The following is an 11,111-nucleotide window of genomic DNA, read 5'->3' on the forward strand; positions in this document are numbered from 1 at the left end:
AAAAAACCCAGTGGCGAAACAAAGATTTTCTTGAATTTTTTTATGCTTATACAAACATGGGGAAAAAAAATAGAAACACTACCAAAAATTAAGAAAACAAATCATAAAATACCCAAGTTAAACAATAGGTCATTTCTATGTATATCTTCCCTTTAAAGGGAATCTGTCAGCAGGCTTTCACGCCCCAAACTATTTATGTGCAAGTAGCCCTTTCAAAGACAACCCCAGCAATACATTTACATGGCCAGTCTGTTCCTCCATTACTGAGAAATCAGCATAAAGGACTAACAGCCTCTATGCTGCCGGGAAACAGAGTCATCAGTCAAGCAGGAGGCGCTGGGCAGGGAATAGAGCTGGAGTGGCAGAGGCGTCAGATCTACTACAGCTCATATGCATGAAACTAATATTTTTCATACATTTTTAATAGCAGAACAGTACAATGCAGAATCAGTTATGGAAAAATTACACCTTAGTATTTGTCAGCATATAATAATAAAAAAAATTAAAAAAAATAAAAACATCTGGTCTGTAGGAGGTTTTAGAATTAGGTGTTCATCTCCCCTGAATGAAAACACGTGTCAAATTACATCAAGTCATAATTTCATAAAAATTACACCCTTGTGATTGTACTTAAATATTAATGAGAAAATCTAAGAAAAATATGCTGCACAATTGTTTCTTTATGAGGAATACCAGCATTTTCAAGGTCCAGGAAAATCTCTAGGGTTGGCCACACTGGAGACATTTGCTTCCATCCGGATTTGTCTGTAGCATTGCAGCAGGATGGATGCGCTTTATGGCAGCTACAATCAATGGGACTTAATTAGTACTTCTCCCCAGCTGTTGACTGTCACTGCCTCCATCTTTTACCATTTGTTCTTTTTGCAGTAGCGCCACTTCACGAAGCTGCCATTCAGCATCCTTTTGGGTACATGTTAATCCCTTACTGGTTTCTACCTCTCCAAAAGCCAAGCATCCAGTCTGTGCAGCTCCTGTCCACCAGATGTTCAGTCTTCTCTGCCCTCCCCGCCAACCATGACCTGACGGGTGTCTATTCTGTATGTCTGGCTAAGCACCCAACTCTGCATTGCATCTGATAATGCTGCACAACCTCTTCCAATGTCCGCCAGGTGTTCACGGTGTGCATTTATGTCGTCACCAAACCACAAAGGAAATCACATGTTCTTTCAATACTACCTCCCCCTTGTTGCATGCCAGGCATGTACATTTTACAACAATGCCAACCAGGTGTGAACATTTTACAAACACTGCCTGCTAGTGTGTACATGTTATGTCATAAAAATCCACACTGCCTGCCAGGCGTGCACGGTTTACTCAATCATCAACTCACTTCAGCCTCTTGGGTGTTATTCACTTGTCCGAGATGCAATGCCAGGCTCCAATTCACCTTTCCCCGGTGGCTAACCTCCTTTGTGCCAGCGCACATTGGTTGCTATGGCAGCCCAGCGCACACACCTGATATCATCATCTAAGGCCTTTTAAAGATGATTCACACAACTGCACACCGCCTGAGTATTCAGGTAGAAAGTTGCTACCACTTGTTTTTCCTGAGATTTCCACACATCCAGCTCTGCCACAACAATGCATCAGATTGTCTTCTCAGCTTGGCATTCCTTCAGTGCTATGCACGTGTAAGGAGGACGACCAGGCTGCGGGTACCTATGCGGAGCCAGGTCCGGAACTGTTGAAGCTGCGTCCTTTGTTTCCCGGGGGAAGGCAAAAAGGACCGGACCGGGGCTCTGACCCAGAGGCTGGGGGCGCGGTTATAAGTAAAAGCGCACGCAGCGTCGGGCAATTTCCCGCCGGTGGTGACAGAGGCAAAGTGCATGTGCAGCGGGCTCCGAAGGGTGTGCAGCCGGGCCGCAACGACACGCGGCCAATCCGATGCCGGGACGCTACCAGAGCCCACCGCAGTAATAAGGAAAGAGCCGGGTGCCCTGTTCAGCTAAGCGTCGCACACCAGCCTAAGAGCCAGCACAGAGTTCAGGACTGTTCGCTGCGCCCTCTTCGTCGGACAGTGGTCTGCAGGATCTCGTTAGATAAACATCGCGCCAGCTGTTGTCGGCGTTTCAGTCTTGGCAGAAACAGGCAGCATGCAGCACAGAGAGAAAAGTGCAGCACGCACAGTAGCTGGCGGAGAGCGAAGTGCCATGTGCTTCGTGACTGTGAGTGCAGCACATGTGCCGCAAAGAGAGAACTGGGTATGGGACAGACACTTGAGCCCTTATTCTGCCAGTGTATATTTGCTGAGCCACGTTGGACCTCGTACAGTACTGTGGCCCGCACCCTTGTCAGCCACTGCAATATATGGACTAGGGACTCAGAGAAAGGTACCGGTCACCAACCGCTGCCGGCAGAAGACGGACCATCGTTGCCTACAGGACCCCACTGGAACAACCCCGTGCCAGTTGTTGTTGGTGTCATTGCCAACATTGCGTTTCTGGCAAAAGCCCTTATTCACTGAGAAATGCTTTTTGCCAGAAACACGTTGAGTTGTATCCCCAACCTGTATGATCTTTTAAATTATTTGAAATAAATTGAGGATTTTATCTATTTTTGGGACTCAACAAAATTTCTTAACCTTTGATAAGCCGCAAGTCACAACTATTGGCTGGAGACCCACTACATTGCAAGACAGACTGAATCATAATATAGGACATGTGAGGCTTTTTGTTTCTTTTATCTTTTCCCTTGCTTTCATTGACTCTGCACATCTTTTTGTATCTGAACTGTTTTTGTCCTCCCTTTAACCGGTGCTCAGGAAGGATATAATGGAACTAGAGCGAGGAAGGCTACAAAATTAGTAAAGGGGATGGGGGAACTACAATACTCAGAGAGATTAGCAAAATTAGGATTATTTAGTCTAGAAAAAAGACGACTGAGGGGCAATATAATAACCATGTATAAGTATATAAGGGGACAATACAAATATCTCTCTGAGGATCTGTCTATACCAAGGAATGTGACATTCACAAGGGGGCATTCTCTGCGTGTGGAGGAGAGGTTTTTCCAGCCACCAACATAGAAAAAGATTCTTAACTGTTAGGGCAGTGAGAATCTTGAATTTCTTGCCTGAGGAGGTAGTGATGGTGAATTCAGTCGATGGCTTCAAGAGAGGCCCGGATGTCTTCCTGGAGCATAACAATATTGTATCTTACAGTTATTAGGTTCTTTAGAAGGACATAGATCTGGGGATTTATTCTGACGGAATATAGGCTGATCTGGATGGACAAATGTCTTTTTTCAGCCTAGCTAACTATGTTACTAAGTTAACTACTTGCCTCCCTGTGTGGAGTGTTCCCTTGTTAAGTAAAATTGTTAACCCTTGCTCTGCCTCCTGTCCGTCACTGCAACCCACCTGCTTACACACGCATCCAGCTTTGCTACTACGAAATACCCGATTATCTACATGTTTGTACTGAATCAGAGTGCTATCCCCACACTCAACACTACTGCATCCGGTTACTTGCCTGCCTACTCATCTCTACTATTCCTAGGTGCAAAAATAAAATGACTCAAAGATGGATGGAAATAAAATCCCGCAGGGTAAAAAATTAATCCAAAAAAATTCTAAAATATATATGTTTATATACACAAATATATAAAATTATATAAAATTTAAAAGGAATATATATAGTAATAATAAATGGTTCAGGAACACAATGGTTAATTATATTAAAAAAATGCCTTTATTAAAATATTGGCACAGCATATAAGTGCATAATAAAAAGAAAGAAAAATACAGAGCCACATTAGCAATATATGTATGGAATAAGGAAAAACCAGTCCATAACATAAGGCTTAATTAATAAACCAGGTAAATGATCAAGTGACACAAAAAGCATTACCAAATATATAAAAGCAATATATGCTCAAAGTGCAACTGTGCAAACGTGAAATCCCACTAGAAAATGTGCAACATAACCACAATGTACAAAGTGCAATGTATAAAATACCTGTAAGCCTATTTGCACTGTGTGGAGTGTATTTAAACGCGCCCTGACGCGCGTTTCGGAAATAAATCTCTTTCGTCAGGGGAGCCGTGTGCCATCCTGCCTATGTAACTCTACTAATCCTTGCTTTTCCACATGCCATCCAAATGGTTCCACTTCGCTGCATCAAAACCTCCGGCCACACCGGCCCCCCTGCACGGGCCGACCCCGCGCGCCACAACGGCCCCCCTGCACGGGCCGACCCCGCGCGCCACAACGGCCCCCCTGCACGGGCCGACCCCGCGCGCCACAACGGCCCCCTTGCACGGGCCGACCCCGCGCGCCACAACGGCCCCCTTGCACGGGCCGACCCCGCGCGCCACAACGGCCCCCTTGCACGGGCCGACCCCGCGCGCCACAACGGCCCCCTTGCACGGGCCGACCCCGCGCGCCACAACGGCCCCCTTGCACGGGCCGACCCCGCGCGCCACAACGGCCCCCTTGCACGGGCCGACCCCGCGCGCCACAACGGCCCCCTTGCACGGGCCGACCCCGCGCGCCACAACGGCCCCCTTGCACGGGCCGACCCCGCGCGCCACAACGGCCCCCTTGCACGGGCCGACCCCGCGCGCCACAACGGCCCCCTTGCACGGGCCGACCCCGCGCGCCACAACGGCCCCCTTGCACGGGCCGACCCCGCGCGCCACAACGGCCCCCTTGCACGGGCCGACCCCGCGCGCCACAACGGCCCCCTTGCACGGGCCGACCCCGCGCGCCACAACGGCCCCCCTGCACGGGCCGACCCCGCGCGCCACACTGCTCTTTTGCACCCATCCTGACATCCATTCATCATTCATCCCAGGTGGTCAGTCATCTCCTCACATAAGATCCTTCCTACATATCAGCCCATTCCCTCCGGTGACACAGCCAGCAGTCACGCATTACTCAGCGTGACTCCATCCTGACATCAGCACAGGAGCCGGGCTCATGGCCGCCCACACCTCTCGTCAGGTACACGCAGTATGTGGTGCCGGAGCTGTGCGGTAGCAGTCACCGGCCGCGCAGTCCTATCTTCCTACCTTTATTGTCCTGTCCATGGCGTTCCCGTGAGGCTTCCCTCAGCGACAGCTGTAAATGGCGCAATCGCAGCGGGTCAGAGCTGGTGACGATTCATGAAGCCACCGGTCTGAGCCTCCATACAATGCCACCAAGGGGAGGGCAAAAGACTGGAAGCGGAGGGACCGGAGCTGTACCAGGGCTGTGAAGAGGCCTCCCACAATAAACTACAAGACCTCCCTCCGGGGTGACCTCGGCAATGCCGGCTCCGTGTACTGTCCACAGCGACACAGCTCCATCCAGATTACACAATTATATGTAACCGGAATAGTCCAAGAAAATGAACGCACCCTAAGAGTGGGGAAATGCTGTGTGTAAGGTGACCAGGTGTTGGGAAAATAAACAGGCATATGCCTGGACACCACAGTACGCGCCACAGCCAGCAAGGCCCCACAGCGCAGAGTGGAGGATAATCTCCGGATAGGGGGCCTTCTCATCCGGCGGCGCCTAGTGTTGAGCGACAATGTGCAGGAGGAGGCAGTGCCGGCTCTGAGAGGGATCAGACTACAATGGAGGTGTTGGAAGGAGGTCCTCGCACTGGAGCCGGCATTCTCACTACTGAGCCGGCTGTAATGGAGTGATTAGGAGCAGCCGGCTATAATGGAGTGATTAGGAGGAGCCTGCTATAATGGAGTGATTAGGAGCAGCCTGCTATAATGGAGTAATTAGGAGCAGCCGGCTATAATGGAGTAATTAGGATGGGCCGGCTATAATGAAGTGATTAGGACGAACTGGCAATAATGGAGTGATTAGGAGCAGCCTGCTATAATGGAGTGATTAGGAGGAGCCTGCTATAATGGAGTGATTAGGAGGAGCCGGCTATAATGGAGTAATTAGGAGGAGCCGGCTATAATGGAGTAATTAGGATGGGCCGGCTATAATGAAGTGATTAGGACGAACTGGCAATAATGGAGTGATTAGGAGGAGCCGGCTATAATGAAGTGATTAGGATGGGCCGGCTATAATGGAGTGATTAGGAGGAGTCGGCTATAATGGAGTGATTAGTAAGAGCCGGCTATAATGGAGTGATAAGGAGGAGCCGGCTATAATGGAGTGATTAGGAAGAGTCGGTTATAGTGGAGTGATTAGGAGGAGCCGGCTATAATGGAGTGATTAGGAGCAGTCGGCTATAATGGAGTGATTAGGAGCAGCCGGCTATAATGGAGTGATTAGGAGCAGCTGGCTATAATGGAGTGATTAGGAGCAGCCGGCTATAATGGAGTGATTAGGAGGAGCCGGCTATAATGGAGTGATTAGGAGCAGCCGGCTATAATGGAGTGATTAGGAGCAGCCGGCTATAATGGAGTGATTAGGAGCAGCCGGCTATAATGGAGTGGTTAGGATGAGCTGGCTATAATAGTGATTAGGAGAAGCCGGCTATAATGGAGTGATTAGGAGCAGCGGGCTATAATGGAGTGGTTTAGATGAACTGGCTATAATGGAGTGATTAGGAGCAGCCGGCTATAATGGAGTGATTAGGAGTAACCAGCTATAATGGAGTGGTTAGGATGAGCTGGCTATAATAGTGATTAGGAGCAGCCGGCTATAATGGAGTGATTAGGAGCAGCGGGCTATAATGGAGTAGTTTAGATGAACTGGCTATAATGGAGTGATTAGGAGGAGCTGACTATAATGGGAGTGATTAGGAGGAGCCGGCTATAATGGAGTGATTAGGAGCAGCCGGCTGTAATGGTGTAATTTGGAGCAGCCGGCTGTAACGGAGTGATTAGGATGAGTCAGCTATAATGGAGTGACTAGGAGGAATCGGCTATAATGGAGTGATTAGAAGGAGCCGACTATAATGGAGTGATTAGGAGGAGTCGGCTATAATGGAGTGATTAGGAGGAGTTGGCTATAATGGAGTGATTAGGAGGAGCCGGCTATAATGGAGTGATTAGTAGGAGCCGGCTATAATGGAGTGATTAGGAGGAGTTGGCTATAATGGAGTGATTAGGAGGAGCCGGCTATAATGGAGTGATTAGTAGGAGCCGGCTATAATGGAGTGATTAGGAGGAGTTGGCTATAATGGAGTGATTAGGAGGAGCCGGCTATAATGGAGTTATTAGGAGAAGCTGCTCCTGGTTTATTTTTTTAAATTAATTAGAGAAAATGTTATCCGAGGATTATTATACGATCTACTGGGTGTATTAAACGTTCTCTACCTGCCCCAGCATTGTAGACTGGCTGCAGGGGGCAGACTTGTAACAACCCCAGTCTGGTCCATCGCAGAGCTGGTGAGAATGGCAGCTCTCCAGCTTTACACGTCATGTTATATACTTTAATCTTAATTAGGGAAAGCGTAAAACCTGGACTTCTTATTAACATTAAAAAAAAAACTTTGAAAAGTTGATGGGCAGAAGCATAAAGAACACTTACGAGATTGTGCAGCATTTTTTGACGCAATTCTCTAATTTTTTTCCAGTGATTTTTAAAATCTGTGTCATATATCATGAGAAATCAAAACTGAAACGCAGTGCGAGCAAATCATGGCAATGTACACTTTATGCAATTTACTTGTTAATTCTATAGTTTACCAGCCACCTATGCAGTCTACTTACAGCAGCCGCTTTCCTAGACAATAAAAGGCCCAGAGAGAGAAACATGGCTACTCTTAGTGCAATAACTTCAAGATGGGTTTATAGCCTCATGCTAGTGCCAACCCACAGCATAGGGGCTCACCTTTGGAGGTTGTGCAGCAAGCAGACACAACACTGGGGGTCAGCTTATGGAATAGCTCTGAGTGAGTGAGCAGCCGATGACGGGTGTGTCTTGGCATCCATGCCAAAACTTAATGTACGAAAAAAATACAGAGCCTTGGGCGTTCCTGGTAAAGGAAGCCCAGATGGATTAGAAAGTGGGATGTAGTTTTTTGTAAATGAGTATAATATTAATAAAAAGTACTCAAAAATATAAAAAGAAAAAATAGGCAAACCATGGGAGATAAGTCCATGCAACGCATTTCAACACAGGACTGGCATCTTCAGGCATAATTGCAAGGACTGAAACACATTTTTGCATAAACTTTTTGCACAATTCTGACTTGCAAAAAACGTTTTCCAAATTTGAATGTGTTTTACATCAGAAATCTAGCATAAACACCCTGATGCATTGGGCCTTAAGAGTTTTTGGTGTTTGTTTCTTTAGTAGTAAGTCAATGCTTCTCTGACTGTCAGTTTTGTACAGGTCTCTTAACAATCTGACATTTAGAGTTCGGACTCTGTAAAATATAAAGAGAAAAATAAAAAATAAAACTGGAAAAATAGCCTTTAACCCCTTCATGACCCAGCCTATTTTGACCTTAATGACCTGGCCATTTTTTGCATTTCTGACCAGTGTCCCTTTATGAGGTAATAACTCTAGAACGCTTCAACGGATCCTAGCAATTCTGAGGTTATTTTTTTGTGACATATTGGGCTTAATGTTAGTGGCAAATTTAGGTCAATTTTTGCGTTTATTTGTGGAAAAAAAGCGGAAAATTGGCGAAAATTTTGAAAATTTCGCAATTTTCAAATTTTGAATTTTTATTCTGTTAAACCAGAGAGTTATGTGACACAAAATAGTTAATAAATAACATTTCCCACATGTCTACTTTACATCAGCTTAATTTGGAAACTTTTTTTTGTTAGGAAGTTATAAGGGTTAAAAGTTGAAAAGCGATTTCTCATTTTTACAACAAAATTTACAAAACCACTTTTTAGGGACCACCTCACATTTAAAATCACTTTGAGGGGTCTATATGGCAGAAAATAGCCAAAAGTGACACCATTCTAAAAACTGCACCCCTCAAGCTACTCAAAACTACATTCAAGAAGTTTATTAACCCTTCAGGTGTTTCACAGGAACTAAAGCAACGTGGAAGGAAAAAATGGACATTTTAATTTTTCCAATAAAAATATTAAATCAAGAGAAATACTCATAAACAAAAACAAACTAAGAGAACATGCTCCTGGCATAATATATATCACACCTGGATGTCTCCGTTTGTTAAATAGGACCTAAATACAGATCCATCGCCAAAGCAATATAAGAAGAGGTGGAAAAAACCACTAGTATGCGACTACAGATCCAGTATAAAAATCGAATATCTTTATTAAGACAGGTATACAGTACAGGACAAAGACAGTGTGGAATGGTGCATAAAGAACAACCCACGCAGTGTAGACTGCATAACAGACCCACCTCAGGAACTCATCATATTGTATTCCAAATCAGAACGGTCTCGATGTTTATCACGCCCCCTGACGAAGGACGAGCATCCGAAACGCGCATCGGGGCAGACGCACGGACCCCCCCAGGACTCTCCCACCTACCGACCTACTTGGTGAGATTCAAATCGCTATGGTTTTTGAATGAGTGGGAATTGATTAGAGTAGTATTTTGACTGGGACCATGGCCAGAGGTATATTGTATTTATCTCGGTATGATGGGATTATGCAGGAACCCATACCCCATATATACTCAAACCTTCTCTTGTATAGCACCTATTTGGTATTCGTGTTATAGTGATCTATGGGCTCATACTGATGTTGTGACATGCCGTTGAGTTTGGTTTGAACATGGATGGATATAACGAATGGGGATTCATATGACGTATGAAGGTATTTAGGTACCTACAGATGTATTTCCTATATATATATTCGTTCTGATTTGGAATACAATATGATGAGTTCCTAAGGTGGGTCTGTTATGCAGTCTACACTGCGTGGGTTGTTCTTTATGCATCATTCCACACTGTCTTTGTCCTGTACTGTAGCCTTGTCTTAATAAAGATATTTTTATCATGGATCTGTAGTCGCATACTAGTGTTTTTTTCCACCTCTTCTAATAAAAATATTAGCATCAATTTTTTCATTTTCACATGGGCAACAGGATAAAATGGATCCTAAAATTTGTTGGGCAATTTCTTCTGAGTGCACCAATACCTCATATGTGGTCATAAACCACTGTTTGGGTGCATAGCAGGGCTTAGAAGGGAAGGAGCGCCATTTGACTTTTTGAAAAAAATTTTGGGAAAATATGCTGGAATATTTAGCGGTTGCCATGTCGCATTTGGAGAGCCCCTGTGTGCCCAAACATTGGAGCTCCCCCACAAGTGACCCCATTTTGGAAACGACCTCCACCCAAGGAACTTATCTAGATGCATAGTGAACACTTTGAATCCCCAGGTGCTTCACAAATTGATCATTAAAAAAAGTACTTTTTTTTCATAAAAATTTTCTTTTAGCCTCAGTTTTTCATTTTCACATGTGCAACAGGATAAAATGGATCCTGAAATTTGTTGGTCAATTTCTCCTGAGTACACCGATACCTCATATGTGGTCATAAACCACTGTTTGGGCGCACGGCAGGGCCCGGAAGGGAAGGCGTGCCATTTGACTTTTTGAATGGAAAATTAGCTCCAATCGTTAGCGGACACCATGTCGTGTTTAGAGAGCCCCTGTGTGCCTAAACAGTGAAAAAAACCCACAAGTGACACTATTTTGGAAACTAGACCCCTTAAGGAACTTATTTAGATGTGTGGTGAGCACTTTGAACCCCCCCCAAGTGCTTCACAGAAGTTTATAACAGAGCAGTGAAAATAAAAAATATTTTTTTTCTTCAAATTATTCTTTAGCCCACTATATTTTATTTACCCATGGGCAACAGGAGAAATTGGACCCCAAAAGTTGTACAGTTTGTCCTGAGTACGCTGGTACCCCATATGTGTGGGGGGAACCACTGTTTGCTAGACAATAGAAAGAGCAATGCAAAAAGTTTTTTAGGATCACCACACAAAATACCAGTAAATATAGCAAAATGTAGTTTATTGTTTACAGAGCCAAAAAACACTACACACAATAAAAACACTTAAAAACATTTCAAGGGACTGAAGCAAATGTAGTCCCCACAATCAAAGATGATCATGGTAATAATACAGCCACTAGCCGTTTAATAATTAAGTAGCACACAAATACATACAAAATAGTGCCAATATGTTGCTGATATAGGCCCCCTAATATCCCCTGCATGGGAGGTGGACCAAGACTTTAAAGATGTATGGGA

The 11,111-nt window shown here is 45.1% G+C and overlaps 1 protein-coding gene across 2 annotated transcripts in view; it reads right to left on the reverse strand.

Moving 5' to 3' along the window:
- The window catches only part of MAPKAPK5 (MAPK activated protein kinase 5), a 94,318-nt gene extending 88,687 nt beyond the window's left edge, over positions 1–5,631 (reverse strand). The window contains exon 1 of one of the 2 annotated variants that reach the window (XM_073564002.1): positions 5,033–5,631. In XM_073564002.1, the coding sequence (XP_073420103.1) occupies positions 5,033–5,050 (18 nt within the window). In that variant the 5' untranslated portion in view covers positions 5,051–5,631. The remainder of the gene's footprint in view (positions 1–5,032) is intronic. The other variant, XM_073563992.1, reaches the window with a different exon arrangement.
- Between the last annotated feature and the right edge of the window lie 5,480 nt (positions 5,632–11,111).

This window comes from Dendrobates tinctorius, unplaced genomic scaffold, assembly GCF_039654945.1.
Source record: "Dendrobates tinctorius isolate UK_male_01 unplaced genomic scaffold, ASM3965494v1 ptg000003l, whole genome shotgun sequence".
NCBI classification, from domain to species: domain Eukaryota; kingdom Metazoa; phylum Chordata; class Amphibia; order Anura; family Dendrobatidae; genus Dendrobates; species Dendrobates tinctorius.